At 45.3% G+C, this 15,971-nt stretch overlaps 2 protein-coding genes across 16 annotated transcripts in view; one reads left to right on the top strand and one right to left on the bottom strand.

Moving 5' to 3' along the window:
- The window catches only part of IL17B (interleukin 17B), a 257,212-nt gene that overhangs the window by 108,540 nt on the left and 132,701 nt on the right, over positions 1-15,971 (bottom strand). The gene's annotated exons all lie outside the window — the stretch shown is intronic.
- The window catches only part of ABLIM3 (actin binding LIM protein family member 3), a 140,532-nt gene that overhangs the window by 97,326 nt on the left and 27,235 nt on the right, over positions 1-15,971 (top strand). For all 15 annotated transcript variants that reach the window (XR_013391889.1, XR_013391891.1, XR_013391888.1 and 12 more), the window contains 3 exons: positions 757-850; positions 10,750-10,837; positions 15,216-15,274. Coding sequence is in view for 1 of the 15 variants with exons in the window: in XM_077924453.1 (XP_077780579.1) it covers positions 757-850; positions 10,750-10,837; positions 15,216-15,274 (241 nt within the window). In the remaining 14 variants the exon portion in view is untranslated. The remainder of the gene's footprint in view (positions 1-756; positions 851-10,749; positions 10,838-15,215; positions 15,275-15,971) is intronic.

Below are 15,971 nucleotides of genomic sequence, written 5' to 3'. Positions count from 1 at the left end.
TGCAAACCCTGGTACATAAAGAACTCCATGCTTGCAGTGGTCTCTGAACTGGGTCAAAGCAGGTTAGGGGCAGATTCAGGCAATACTAGTTCCATGGTACCCTTATGCAATGACTCTCCAGTTCAAAATCTAGCTGTCCCATAAGGTTTTATCCTACCACCAGGAGTGACTGGTGTCTTAGAACAACTGGTGTTCTAAGAGACCATGGGAACAGGGAAACAACCTAAGTCCCTGAAAACCTTTTGAGAGCAATAAAAGCAGGAGTCTAGACTCATACACCTCTTTGGTGTGAGCATCTCCCTTGCCACAGGGCACCTTTGTGCCCTAGAAACTGCCCTCCTGCTGTCTCCTGGGAACTGTGCAGAGGCACAAAGCTGAAACCTTCCATATAACCCTTCCCTTCCCTTCCCTGTCCTGTGCAATGCAACAATGAAGAGGAGGCAGAGTTGTGGTGGAAATATGTCCTACAGCATGGGGAGTGAGATGAGAAGAGGCAAGGAGTGGAAAGTCTGAGATCAGGGGAAAGGAGCCTCCTCAACCCCAATAATGTAAAGCAGCCTTTGTGAACTTAACTAGAGTTTCTGACTGGACACCGAAATAAGCTCCTGGCAGGCTGCTTTTCCCCTTGGTGCCCTTCATTTGAGCACAGGTCACATTTCAGCATCATACAATAGAAATTCTGCTGAGGGGTGGGGGGAGATTCTTGACTATCCTTTCCCCTCTTCTAAGCCTCATAGCCTGAATCTTTTCCCACAGGGATGGCATTCCATACTGTGAATCTGACTACCATGCCCAATTTGGCATTAAATGTGAGACCTGCAACCGGTACATCAGTGGCAGAGTCCTGGAGGTGAGTTCAGTGCGGACAGGGCCTTTTCTCTAACACCAATGGTACTGTTGTTGTGATGTCAAGGAAGCTGAGCTTTGTGTTAGCAAGAGATACACAGGGCATTATTTTTTTCCCTTTCTGGCTTAAGGAAAGGTACATGGTGCCGCTCAGACTTGTGACACTTCCCGTTACACAGGGATTACATGCAGGGCTTTTTTTCCAGCCGGAACTCAGTTCTGGCCCCTCTCAGGTGGGCACCATTGCCATTATAAAAGAACAAGAAAGGTGTCCATAGTAAGTTCTGGCTCCTCTTTTTCTAGAGAAATGGTACTGGATACATGGATAACTATTGAATGATCTAAGAAAGGGCTATCAAGTCAGGTGGTTTGGCGTTGTTGTTTTTTTGTTTTTTTGTTTTTTGTTCCTGGCACTGTCTAGGCTCTGACGCTGATTTTACCCCAAAAGTAAAATAAAAATTGTAATCATGTCATCAGTGTAAAGCTGGGGTAAAAGACTGCTGGCTCTCCAAGTGATGCTGGACTTCAACCCCCATCCTCCTTGACCATTGGTCATGCTGGCTGGGGATGATAGGAGCTGGAGTCCAGAAATATCTGAAGGGCCACAAGTTCGCCAGCCCTGTTGTAAGGGACTGGTTTTCTGGAAGGGTGTATGTTGCACTTCAGAATCTGAGTGACAGGAGGAGAATCAGCAACTGTGCGTTATGATTATATAGGCAAGCCTGGAGGATGCTAAATATAGCCATCTATATATAACTGGAGTGGGGAGTGCTAAAAATTGGCACGGCTGTGTCTGAATTGCATAGCATGGAATGTGCGATTTCATTTATAATCTGTTGGCTGCAGTGCCATCCTCCAGATCTAAGTATCATTGGGGTGTTTCTGAAAGTTTGTTTCCATTCCTCATGATGACAGAGGAAAACACACTGAAAAGGTATGAGGAATGCAGTATCTGTTGTAAATAGCTCAGCTGGTTAGCGTATGGTGCTGTTAATGCCAAGGTTGAACCCCTCTTGATCAGCCAGTGAATACCAACCTTCTTTCCTCAGTCAGCAGCAAATTATATTAGAAACTTTCCACATTTCTGGAAAAAGAACATTTGTTGAATCAAAATGAAGTAGACAAATGAAGCCATTTCAGGCAAATGTCTCCGATTTGCACCAACACGTTTTAGGTAAGCACAGAACTCCTCAGCTTCTGATAAAGCGCCAGACCCGTATCAGAAGAGCGCTGCTGAGTCAGACCAAAGACCTATCGAGCCCACCATCCTGTTTCCCATAGCAGCCAACCAGATGCCTTTGGGAAGCCCATAATCAGGCTATGAGCGCCATCGCCCACTCCTGCTGTTATTCTCCAGCAACTGGTATTCAGAGTCATGCCGCCTCAGATCCCCGTCATGAGAAGCAGCCAAGGACAGGTTCATCCTCCCTGAATTTGCCTACTGCTTAAGTTGATGGCCATCACTATGCAATGACAGAGCAAATTCTATCATTTAACTATGTGCTGTGTGAAGAAGTCCTTTGTTTCATCTGTCTTGAATCTTCCAATGTTTAGCTTTGCTGGATGATTGCAGGTTCTTATAGTATGAGACTGGGAGATATCTTCTATTGACAGTCTCCCCACTATGCATAATTCTATTAACCATTATTGTGTGTATCCCCCACTTTCTTGCCTTTTTGCTAAACTAAGAAGTCCCAGATCTTTCCTGATAGGGAAGTTGCTCCAGTCCCTTGGTCATTTTGGGGTATGTGGCCTTTGTCTGTACCTTTTCCACATCTACAATATCCTTTCTGACAAGCAGCAGCTAGAACTGTGCACAGAATTCCAGATATGATCACATCACAGATCAGTATAAATAGTATTATGGTATCCTCTTGAAGTGCGTAATTGAATTAGGCAAAAGTAGCCAGGCACTTTGTCCATCAAGTGCCCAGTCTGCGTTCCCAGCCTGCAACAGAAGACCCTCTTCTTGGGATTTTGATTCTATCACTCCTGATCACCTGCAAGTGCTCCTGAAGAAAAGGAGGAGCTGTAGCTCAGAGCTAGAGCATCTGCTTTGCATGCAGAAGGTCCTAAGTTTGATCCCCAGCATCTCCGTGTAGGGCTAGGAGTATTCACTGTCTGACATCCCGGCAGAGGTGTATTTAGGGGAGCACGGCTGGTTTGCCTGCACTGAGTGCCAAGCTGAGAGGGTGTCACAGCAGGTGCTGCAACAATGACAAACAACGGAAGGTAAAGGAGGGCACCAGATTTTGGTGTCGCACAGAGTGTTGTTGAAATGTTAAAGCCCCAAATCCTGGAGACCTGTCTCCGATCCCAGAGAGCTGCTGCCAGTCAAGTGCAGACAATACTGAGCTGGGTGGATCAGTGATCTGACTCACTGTAAGGCAGCTTCCTAGGTATGTATCTCCTCTTCCAAGTCCCAGGCATTTCAGCAATGCTGCTCGACTGTCTCTGCGGCTGCAATAGCCATCAATTACCCTACCTGCCCTCCAGGTGACATGAGCTCATTTCTCAGATGCTCCTCTCCATCCATCTACCTGAGAGAATGCTCTGTCACCAGGTTCCACACCCTGCCTCTCTCTGTTGCTGTGGCAACAAATCCTGCACAGCTGTTAGCCATGCAGCAATGTGCTAGCAGGCAAAAGGAATTCATGGTGGATGAAGGCTGTGACTGCAAAGAGAAACTTGGGAGCCCAGGGCAAGCATTCCAGGACCCACAGGGTTTGTGGAGTGAGATAATTAAAGTGTTGACACTCCAGGGTGTTGGAAGGGTCTAAGTCAATGGCAGAACAGAAGCATTGTGTTAATGTAAACAGCAAGCCAGGTGGATTAAAACTGTGCTGGGTCTTCCTTTAACATGAATAAGTGAAGATTACTTTTAAAGTCCTTTTTTTTTAGAGAGAGAGAAAATGAATTAATTTCCCCTAAAGCATGCAGCCACTGGGTGGCATTCAACTAAGTTTTAAATTAATGGTCCTAATGTAGTCATTTATTGGAATGGGTCTGTTCTGAATAAAATTTAGTTGAATACCACCCACTGAATTTAAATGGGGTTCAGCTGGGGCACAGATTCAGCTCCAGAATCTGTTTTCAGTGCCACATCTGAACCCTGAAATATGTGAAGAAATGGTAAAGAAAAATTTCTCAGAGCATGTGCAGAGTTTTCCCCTGAGCAACTGCAGCGTGTCACAATCAATTTAGGAACAAGGAGGAAGGCAGATGGAAGGCTTGAATTTGGCACTCCTCTCCTCAGAAACTGAGCCCTGGCAGGGAGGTAATGAGGCCTGCCAGTCCTGCCACAGACAATCCTTTTCGTAGACTTTGAAAGATCCATGGACACGCCACTTTTGCATGGTTAGGTGCTTGTCAGTTTCATGTCAAGCTTTTGCCTCCCCACACCTGCACTGGCCATCTGCTTCCCAGACTTTAATAAAGGCCTGTCTCCAGAGTGAAATTGACATGGAGCTGCCACACATCCAACCATCTGACTGTTCAAAGACCCACACTAAAAGGCTCCTAAGACCCAGAGCGTATGAAGCAGCCCCTGAAGGCCAGGAGCTTAAGCATTAAGTCAGTTTGCCAGCTGCAATTCAGTCGTTCCTCCGTCCCATCTGTCTGCCCCACACAGTCAAGCCAAGACATGTGGAGCAGCCCTGGAAATGTGTTTTAATCTTATAGCCTGGCACAAAGGAGGGCAGTACGTACTGCAAAAAGTGCCTTGATTCATTTGGCCAGTTGATCTGCACTAGGCGTGCAACCTCTTAAATGTTGCTACAGCTCAGTAGCAGAGATGACCTGATTGTAAGCTTCAGAATGCATAGAGCAGGTTGGAAGACTTCCAGAAGAGCAAGATCATTGGATTTGCTCTCCACAGCTGAGTTCCTGAGACATGCTCAATGGCTAAGAGTCCCTTCGCTTCAACTGCAAAAGGCAAATTCTTGTGTTTCCGCTACTGACAAGGAGGGGAACCAAATGTCTGAAAACACAGAACAAATGTGAGTTTCCCAGGCTGCTGCGTCTCAATTTTTGGACACGTTTTCAGAAACATCTCTCCTCTCTGCTTCCTATGCTGCTCTAAATAGACACAAACAGTGGACCTGACCTTCATATTTCCCAGAACATTTGAGACAAGCCTTATTCAGCACCTTCTTTTTACTCCTTGATTTCCTGAATTGTGTCTCTCTAAGGGGGATCCCTGGAGCCTGGTCAGGGGGAACTCCTTGTCTAATCCTGACGATGGGATTGGCTGGAAATAGGTCAGCTGGGCTCTGGGAAGAGTCTGCATGTGACCCTGGAGCACAATGCAAAGCAGAGAGGAGAGCCTGATGTGTTGCGTAACGATGGCTGCAGAGCCATGGGGCAATGGAGAGGTCCTGTGGGCATGGCACAGTCCCTTTGCCGTCTTTTCCAGTCAAATCTTGGCATGCAAACTCAGCCTCTCGGGGGTTGTCTTGCTCGTGCTGAGCACCGGAGGTGGTGTCTCCTAGGAAGACTAAGCCTGCTAGCTGCAGCGATCACGAATCAGACAGGATGGTGGGGACGCCCAGGAGTTTGGTGCCCGGAGGGTAATAATGCCTAGGATCCTATTGCCCTCCAAGCAGTAGGCTCCCATCATCCTTCTTGACAAAGTGTGGCATAAGTGTGCCTTTAACTATCCTCAGCCATAATCAGCCATCATATGCTTACGCCTCTGGTTGTCCCATATGGCTCTAAGATGTGCAGCCAGCTATGGATGATTAATGAGTCTTAAAGGAACGACAGTGACACACACCCCTTTGAATTATAATAAGCAGTGTATTCATAGTAGGCAGCACTGGGCTCTCACAATGACTGTAATTTTAATCAGTATAAAATAAACAAGGTGGTTGTGATTTGGTCTGTCGGGAAACTGCACCTCTGCTAGAGGTGAGGCTGAGACGGGTTAGGGACTTCCTTCACTTGTTGGTCAAACCAAGTCCAGAAAAGGCAGGTTGGATTTGGTGGCTAGAGTATCTAGTTCAGGGGTGGGGAACCTCTGACTCACCGTACCTCCAAAACACCACGGGGAAAGCGTGCTTAATGTTTTTGTACCCAGCAAGAGAAGTGCTTCTAGTTCCAAGGCCAGCGTGTCTCTTAATGTTCTCAACCGGGAGACCAAATCAAAAAGGAAGAGTAGCCCCTTCTAGTTTCACTGTATGAATACAATCCAGCAAAAGGTAATAAAACACAATAAAGCAAAGTGCAAAATAAACAAAACTATAAAGCCAAGGCAGTTAAACATCACTAAAAGCAATAAAATCAAGCAACCAGCTAAAAGCAATTATGACATATTTTTCAAGTTGGCTGCTGGACCAAAGGAACTGTAGACTAAATGGAGAAATAATATGGGATTGAATTTTGATGAGGACGACATCATGCAGACGCTGTGCGAAACTTGCATGAACGAGCAGCAATGTTTGGAAACCGCCACAATTTTTTTAAAAAAACAAACAAACCAGTGCTATTCCTAGCAGAAACTCTCTGTCTTATTTTTATCCTGCTCTTTCATTAAGAGATTGAGGGTTTCCCCCAAACACACATCCCTTGCAGTCCATACTTAATTGTAGAATTGGGCAGCACACGATTGTCCCAGCCCTAGACCTCCTACGGACCGGGAGAGACCATAGCATGCTAGACAGAAAGGTGAGGGGCTCTCTCTCCCCCCCCCCCCCCGGTACCATTTGGCAGCATGAAGCAAGGGCCAGGTGGAAAGCGATGGATGCCAAGGGATGCTGCTGCACTAGTGGGATCAGCCCAAGGGCATTTCTTTTGCACTGGGAGCTTAGCGCTTGATCCTATATGAGCTGCTGCCTCAGTTCAGTGGCTCATAGGATTGGGTTGCAAATCCCACAGAACCTTTTACTTCTCCTCTGAGAGTGGGTCTCTGGGCTTAAGCAGCCAGCTTCCTTGACACAATTGCATTAGATGGCATCAATCTGTTATTTGATTTTATACCCATATCACTTTAGTGACAGGCAAATCCTGCAGTGACTCAGCCAACACGTTCTCGTAAATCTCCATGGAGCTCTTCCAGAGGATGTGTAGATTAGCAGGGAGAGTGTCTCGCTGAAGGCACTGGAGAATTTCTGCAAAGGTGGAGCAGGGAGGGGAGGAAGACATTTGTTGCTTTTAGCTGTAAGCAACTGAGTGATTCATTCACTCCATTTGCATGATCATCATTGATTTCCGTATTCCCGCCCTTTAAAACTAGGAAACATGTGAGGAGAAACATTGGATAATGCATCAACATAACAGAGGGCTGAAGCACTGGTCTTGGTTGGCTTTTTATCAGCTCCGCCGGCTCCTTTTCTTCTTCTTTTCTATGTGTTGAATGAGTCTTGCATCAGGATGAGGGAGGAATTTGATTCCATTCACATTCAACCTACCAAATCTGCACTTTCTGAAACAATGCACAAACTGAAACCCAGCCATCCTTTGTAATTTGCACTTCTTTGAATTTTACAATAAAGTTCTCTGGCCAAGTAATGTGTACAAGAATGCACACTCTAGAATAACGTGTGCATAAAAATACTTACTGAATGAAAATAATATACAAAATCGCATTGTGATAGGGAACAATGCTTTGTGAAAAAATAGTGATAATGATGGGGCAAATTGCATGTTTATGTATGTTATGAGAAATTCACATGAAAATGCTGGTGAATTTTCAGGAGCAGTGTGTGTGTGTGTGTGTGTGTGTGTGTGTGTATGCATATGTGGCAAAATGATTTGGAAATGTCAAGGACTGAATTTAAGATTAGAAAAATGAAAAACTGACAAAAACCAAAAGTAAAAGGTTCAACCTTTCCTAGCTTGCACTGAGGACAAGTTGACTCCCAAAAGTGTTTAGTATAAAAATTATCTGCATTTTCTGTATAATGGAAAATGCAAAGGAGGGTTTCTGACATCCAAGTAAACTGGCTTTGGCTGTTGGCAACGAGGGTGAGAGCAGGACTTACATTATCGATAAAAATGCTTATTTAAAAGCTTTCAGTTCACATGGTGGGTGAAGAGGAGAGGTGGGTGCAAAGTCAGTGAAGGAATTGCCTCTCTGTCTTCATTTGAAGGACATCCCAGGATTTAACTAAGTATTGTGGATGCTGCCCATGTGTCCAGATTATCTGGTGGCATCAGCCCTGTTCAAGCGTTTGCCTGAAAATGTGCAGGCTCAAACTGGGAACAGGGCAGGGTTGTGCATGCAAGCTCTGTCCCTCGCATCCATGAGTGCACTCAGAAACCCTGAGCACTAGGACATATCTCAAGAAATACAGGACTTGAGGCAGATAACAACCCCAGGATGCATGCTATGGGCTGGCGGGCTGGCTGGGCCAGCCTTTAATCATCACTGAACTCTAAGGCTGGTTTTGTGGCAGGGGCCCGGCAACTCCATAACATAGGCAAGCAGCTTAACAATCACAGGAGAGCAGTGGGCTTTGTACATTAGGGCAAATGGGACACTGTCCCACCCACCGCAGTCTGCCCTCAGCCAGCCCCCGCCCTTCCTGCCTTCTTACTTACAACCAGGCCAGAGAGTGGCCCTTGCTGTCAACTTCTTCCTCCTCAGTCTCAGAGTTGCCCTTGTAGAACTCAGCAGGGTGGAAGAGAATGGGGGCAGAACTAGGACCGATTAGTTCTGCCTGCCAGTGGCTGTGATTGCACCTGCCAGTGGCTCCTATGCCACCATCTGTTGGCCTCTTGATCAGTCTACCGGTCCCAGTGGATACCACCCACCAGTGGTTGGCAAAACTGGTGCACCATTGCTTGATTGCTGTGCTGACAGCCTAACTGGCAACTATGTGTTGCGAGACTCACGTGGCCCTTTCTTAGGAAAGCCATTACTGGTTTTAATGCTGGCTTTAGCTTTAAAAGTCGCTTCTCTAATTAAAAGCCTTCACTATCCTTCCCCCTCCCCACACCCTTCAACAATCCCTCATCCTTCCTTCTATTATTATTATGTTGCTACTGCTGCTGCTGTAAAATGTCCCTTTGGGAGCAGTGCTTTGCACAGAATGGGGCTGATTGCACCAAGTTAAACTAGTGGCTGCATCTGAGCTCTGAAGCCCTGCAAGTGAGCCTATAATTGTAATCCTAGCAGACACTTTTGAATGGAAGCAAGCTACCAATTAAGCCTATTATCCTTGTTTTAAAGGGCAGGGAGAACAGCCTTCTTACATCACAAGTGGGCGAAATAGTAGGTTGCTATTTCTAATCCTGTTGAAGGCAACAGAAAAATAAAAGTTGCCCTCTCAAGAGAAATCAGGACTGAATACTCAGATAGCAAACATGGCTTCCGCTTGTGCTCATCCGGCATAGACTTGAACATTCAACTTCATTGCAGCCATTGCTCAGTGCCAGATCTGTCCAGCATCGCCAGATGATGATGGTTCGTTTAGTGACAGCTTGTAAAACAAGAATGTCACACTATTCCAGTGGTAGTTCACAGCTAGGATGACACCCTGGGCTTGGCTGTGCTGTGACTTGTCACCCTGCCCAACTCTAGCAAAGTCACTGGATTGACATAAGCTGAAAGTTGGTGGGAAAAGACGACCCTTTTATTCAGTGTGACAGATCTGAGCTTGTGGGCTTTCTTTGTCACAGAGCTATCATTAGGGTGGATCCTACAAGCTCTCTCCCTCTGTAATCTTCGAATGACCCCATAGATTAGGTCAAAGACTAATGCAGTATTCTGGGTTTGAAGAACCAACTTTGTGTTTCTGTGGCTAGCTGCCATTCTGGTGTCCAGTTTTATACCCAACAGCCACTCCATTTCCTAGGTGTAAAAGGCAGCATCTAGTGCTAAGCAATAGTGGACTTCAGTAGCAACTCAGGGCTTGTCCACACTTCCGCTTCTCCTGTGACCAGAAACCAGGAGTCCAAGTAGTTTTCCACTTGTCCTGTGCTTTCTAGGCATAAGTTCGGGTGGTTCTGCCTTTGCCCCACCACTTTTCTCTGGAAAACACACTCTTTAATGCTAAATCAGAGCAAACATCAACCTGGAGAAAACCCAGTTGACATTTGCTCTGATTCAGCGGTGAAGAGTGGATTTTCCCAAGGGAAAGTAGTGGGGCAAGCAGAAGTGTGGATGAGCCCTGGAACTCTGGCACTGGAATAAAAAAGAAACACCCTGCACTGTGTTTCTCACAGTGGGCAATGAGATGACTAGCCCACCCCACTGTTGTTCCCCAGTGACTGGTATTCAGAAGCATCAGAGCCATCATAACTAGTGGCCATTGACAGCTTTTATTGCCATGAAAATTGCAGGCATGGGGGGGGCAATCTGGATTGGGACCACAGTGGGGTGCAAAAGGTTAAAGAGCCCCCACAGCCACCAGCACCACACACCACAGTCCTGCTCTGAACTGGAGCTGCTCAGTGCAGCCTATTTCTGCAAGAAATAATATGTGCTCAAGGACTAGCCATGTGTTTAACATAACATGGAATTGGCCCCTAATTCTGGTTTTGAGTTTTCTAAACTGCCTGGGTATTTCAGATTATGATTCCCACCTAGAGATCAAGTTATTTTAGAGCATCACTCCTCTGGGATTCTTCCTTGATTGTTGTCTCCTAGGAGTAGATCCTTTTTGGTTGTGGCTCCTTATTTACCCTTGGGACTCTTTTCCTTGATCTAGCCACAGGCCCCTTCCTTGATAGCTTTAAGGAACCAATTTAAAACTTTTTTGTTTGTTTGTTCCACCAAACTTCAGAATTGTTTTAGTGATGATATTTTATGTCGTTGGTGATGGCTGCTTTATTCTTTCTGTAAACCACAGCCAAGATTAAGAGATATAATAAACTAATAAAATAATTCTTACAAGAGTGCTGTCAAAATGTAACTAGACCTGATTGCCTGATGTTCTTCTTTTCTCTCATTCATTTGTTTAGGCAGGAGGGAAGCATTATCACCCCACTTGTGCCAGATGTGTGCGTTGTCACCAGATGTTCACAGAAGGGGAAGAGATGTACCTCACAGGTAGGAACACCAGCTTCTGGGGCGAAAGGTCTCACTCTGGAGTGGACTGTCTACTTCTCTCCCAGCCTCATACACAACCTTGATATTCAAAATTCGGAGCTTCTAAAATTCCTTAAGGGTGTTGTGAATGTTGCTTGAGTGTTGGGCACTCCACATTTTCTAAGAGATGAATTTATTAATCTTCATGATGCATTGCGAGAAGCAGAGATTTCATGTTAATCAGTCCTGTTTCACGGAGACTCGTGTTGAGAGGCCACATGATGAAGCCCTGAGGCCAACTTATTTGCATTTCCTGTTTGCAACAAGTTCAGATCACTCGAGAAGTTGTGGTGGTACGTGCCCTTGCAAGAGGAAGAGATAAATAATTACTGGGTCTCAATGTGAGCTTAGGATGTCTTTCCCCTTATGGATCTATTTTCAGCTTTGGGGGGGGGGGGAGTGTTTGTCCCTTAGACAACCTTTAGGTGCTCATCACCCTGAGTCACTAATTACCCTGTGTCTGTCTATGTTAATTGCAGGGTTGGCTACTTCCCACCCTCGCACTGCTGGAGTAGTTGGCTTAGGGAGGGGCTGTTGTCTATGTTGGGTGGCAATTGATGGTTGCTTCATTGTGGGGGAGCAGAAGTGCCATTAGTGTCACATTGGCCCATCAACCACTATGATGGGGGAGTGGAGAAAGAGCAACTCCTCCATGCATTGCACCTGGCCATCATTGCCTGATCCTCCAGCCCATGAGAGGATCCTGTTGCTATGGTGACCACAGCCCTCAAAAACATTGTGCCAAGAGGCGGGAATGTATACAGATACAGTGTAGGTGGGTGGGATTCTGCCTGTGGAAAATAATTATTCATTCTGTGACTGGGAGGGGATGAGTTGAATGGCCATGAGAAGATCGGGATTGACTTTCATACTCTTTTACTCCAATTCTATCTGAGCGTATCTCCCCCTCATGGGGCTAAATCAGCCAAGATTTCATTCCCAACTTCATTTCTGTCCCTGAATTCTATCTCCTTTCCCCACACCTTCTTCTTAAGCAGGGTTCTCTACTTACATTATTTCCGTCGCTTCAGGAAAAGGGCTGTACCTCTGTGGTAGAGCAGTTGGTCAATGCAGAAGGTCACAAGTTTGATCCCTGCCAACTCCAGGTAGAACTGGGAAAGACTCCCTGCCTGAAATCCCAGACAGTGTAGATGGTCCTAGGCTAGATGGACCAATGGTCTGACTCAGTCTAAGGCATCTTCCTATGTTTCCTATCAGCAGCTTTATGCGCACCTCTGTCTTAGGATACATTTCCAATATAATAGAGGAAGGGTGATAAATGTCTACTTATCACATTAAATGGCTGTTCAGAGCAAGTCTGATTTATAGAAACATGTCTTGGGAAGTAGAAGGTGTTCTCTTTCCCATGTTGTAAGCTGAGGAGTTGGGCAGGTTAATTGCTGGAGACTGCCTTAATTAGCCTGGCAGAGCTGACAAGGAACTTCCCTTTGTTATGAAGATTGCCTGGTTGTTCTTAGAAATATCTAGAAAAAAAGATATTTCTCCTTTCTTCCACTTTATCTAAGGATGCTATAATATACAGTTACTTCCAAAGGCGACTTGTTTATTGAGCATTCATTCCTGATTGATGTGCAAAAAGTTTATATGATGGCTGTATATTGAGCATTCTGATTTGTCTGCAGAGAGGTTGGATGGAGTGGTGTTTGGTGAATTTTTTTGTAGGGGAAAAGTTAGGGCCAGAGGCACCAGCTTATGAGGACAATAGGGTGGGATGCCAACGTCACACGTGTGATGCCCCAATGTCATGTGTGTAAGTGTCATGCCTCCCTCCCTAAGCCGGGCAGAAGCTTCCTGGGCTTTGGGAAGGAGGCACCAGGCATTAATACTTCAACACTCTTAATTTACTGGGAACATTTAGGGAATCAACCTGGTCCCCCTAGTCCACTGACCACACAGCACTGGTTAAATGACATTGTATCAAGCAGTTGTTATCCTACACTTTCCAGTGTGGTTCTCTGTTATTTCCCTTACTGCAAAAAGGCTGGTTTTGCAGGAGAAGAAGGTTTGTTGGGCGAGAAGCTCCAAATCCACTTAATTGTGTGACCTGAATTTAGCGGCATGCATTTGAATCCCACCTACAAAATTGCAACAGTCTGGAAGCTCCTGAGGTGCCTGTATGTGAAGAGAAACTGCGTTTTGAGCAAGAGAGAGAGAGAGAGAGAGAGAGAGAGAGAGAGAGAGAGAGAGAGAGAGAGAGTGGAGATGGAGAGAGAGGGGGGGGGGCTGACTTTGGGTTCTATGAGCACCTTAGGCTCCTGGCTTCATTTCATTTCCCCAGTACATGCTGATCTCTGGTCTTCCTGGATTGCAGACCAGGATGATGACCAAACTAGTTTGATGATTTGGTTTGCATGCAACTCTTGGAAAGGTATTGACGTGATTTCCCCCATCACCCATAGGAGCTTCTAAGGCTGCTACAAGAACAAGGTCTACTGCTTTGACTTCTCCTATTCCCTCACTCAATAATAGTTGTACAGCAAAAGAAAAAGGGAAAAACTGGGGTGAGGAGGGTGTTAATCTTTTCAAGTCCTAAACACAAATCTTATCAAGCTAGTAAAACAGGTGCCCACTTTCCTGCTGGACTTCATTATGATGGTAGTATTTTGCTGTCTGCAAGGACAACTCATTCCGATTTCGTTTGAGCCTATGGCAGTGTTACACATTTTCCAGGTATCTGTCTGGCAGATTGGATGATGGACGATGTCTATGAATTGCCGGGTAGATAGCATGCAAGAATAACAACAACAGCTGTAATCTTATCCTGACCTTTACCAGCAGCCAGGACTAGTCAGCTTTGAGACCTAGGTCAATAGTAAAATGTCCATGGGAGGATGATACAGCCACAGATTTGAAACATGCGGAATCATATTACAGTATAAGTGTTGTGTCTCTTCCTAGCATCCTCCTTTTCTGCACCAGCTGATAGTTTGTTCCTTTGACCACACCATTAAGGTGAAAGGATCTTAGGAAAGTCAATAAAAATCAATGGCATGCAGCGTCACTTCTAAGTCTGAAAGCATGTCTCTTTCCTCCCTGCTATAGGGATGCAGATGAGTGAGGGGAAGGGAGTCTGAATTTCACTCTAAAATGGCCACCCATATCCAATTGAGGATTGATGTTATGTATTTAATATATTGATGTAGTGCCTTTCTGCCCAAACACCCAAGGTGGTTTTATTGAATTGTCTGGCATTGTATTTTCTGGACTGCCTTATTCAGAACTAGCCCTGGATTCTTAGGGAACCCTGAAGAATATCTTGTCTGATGTATTTGATCCACTGCTTTCTTTCTTAGCATTGCTTTAGTGCTGTCTGTTGCTGCAACCTTCAGTTACAACCTGCCACAGACAATGATGCCAGTTATGTCGCTAGGTGATGAGGAAAAGCCAGGGCAAAGATTCTCTCCTGAAGTGGAGATTGCCAGCTAGAGGGGGGAGGCCTTGCCTTCTGGGTTCAGTAAGCAGACTGCTGTATTCTTCTCAGTTTGCTGGGCCTTCCCCCTCTCCGTCAACTACTTGCCTTGACCAACTCCGTTACCACTCCAGAGCACTCTTTACAGGGGTGGAATTGCACAGAACCTTGCTGATCTGCATTTCCTTCTGTACTGGCATCCGGGACCAATACCCAGTTTGTTAACCAAGTTTCCAACCCTTTGTCTTACATATAGCCATCATACAGTAGGAGGAACTACTTGTCTTCCCTTAATACGGATATAACATTTTTGTGCTCTTGTTTGACTTAGTCAAACTTTTTGCTCTTGGGGCATTTTATTGCAGTTGCATCTGCCCTCTGCTTATTGCAACCTGGTGTGGGGATTGCACAAATTGCAGGATTGGGATTGGATGGTCCTGCCTTATGGCAGAGTGTTAGACCAGATGGCCTCTTGGTTGCTTTCAATGTTACAAAGTTGAAACATGCCACACATGTAATCACAGAAATAGGCATGACCCTTGCTAGTAGAAATCTCCTGTCAATTCACACAACGAGCGGAATGAATTTGCTACCATCCTCTTAGTTCCAAGCAAAAACTATCAAAGTTCTAATCAGTGTTGAAAGAAGGGTGATACAAATGCTGGATGTGCCAATAAGCTTGCCACTGAAAATGGAATTTTTGGTACAAAGAGATTTAAGACCTCAATAATAGGAATCAGACGGGTAAAATGAACAGACCACCTTGCAGCAGGAGAGAACAGTAATAGGGTCAGGAGCAAGGAGCAATGAAGTTTTCAGGAGTATTGTTTAAATGAGCCTGGGTAATGTTGTGTAAATCAGAATCATAGCTGGACAGCACTGTAGTCCTCACCTTCTGCTCTGTTCCAGGTTCAGAAGTGTGGCATCCTATCTGCAAACAAGCAGCACGAGCAGAAAAAAAGTTAAAGGTAAGATGGAGCTGGGAATGGATGGGAAGGAGAATTTTGGCAAGGGCTGGCTAGGGGGAGTTCCTCAAGTGGAAATATATTATTAGAGGCTGGAAGATAGCCAGTTAATTTATTTACTTGCTTTGAAAGTCATAGCCTTTCTACAAAGCAATTGCAGAAGGAGAGGAAGCCTTAAATTTAGCATCCAAAGGCTTTGATTTTACAGGGATATATACACTTGAACTAAGATTACAGGCTTGGAAGCTTGGAAGCTTTAACCAAGGAGTACAGACTGACTGTGGATTTATTTCTTGTTTCTCCTACCTTCATAGTCTTGAACCACTTTATATTGTACACAGCTGTTACACTGTCTACATCTGCACCAGCATTTGTTATAATCATGTACACACACAAAAGGGTATCCAAATGCTTAAGGATCCAAATGGGAATATGCTGACCCTGGCTCTTTGGTACATGTCAGCTGCATGTCTGAAGATGCACAGCTGTGAACACCAGCATAAAAGCTGATGCATCCTTGGCAAACACAGTCTCTGCATGCACTATGAAATGGCTCTCAGCATCCTCTTTATCCAATTTTCACCTTTCTTGTTTTGGCTATAATGCAAATGCAACTCTTGGGCATAGATTCCTGCCCAGGCTTCTCTCCCAAAGAGGCTGCTACCTGCTTCTTAGTTAATTTTGTTTGTTTGTTTAACAA

This window comes from Podarcis muralis, chromosome 2, assembly GCF_964188315.1.
Source record: "Podarcis muralis chromosome 2, rPodMur119.hap1.1, whole genome shotgun sequence".
NCBI classification, from domain to species: domain Eukaryota; kingdom Metazoa; phylum Chordata; class Lepidosauria; order Squamata; family Lacertidae; genus Podarcis; species Podarcis muralis.
This window is presented reverse-complemented; position numbering and strand designations above follow the sequence as displayed.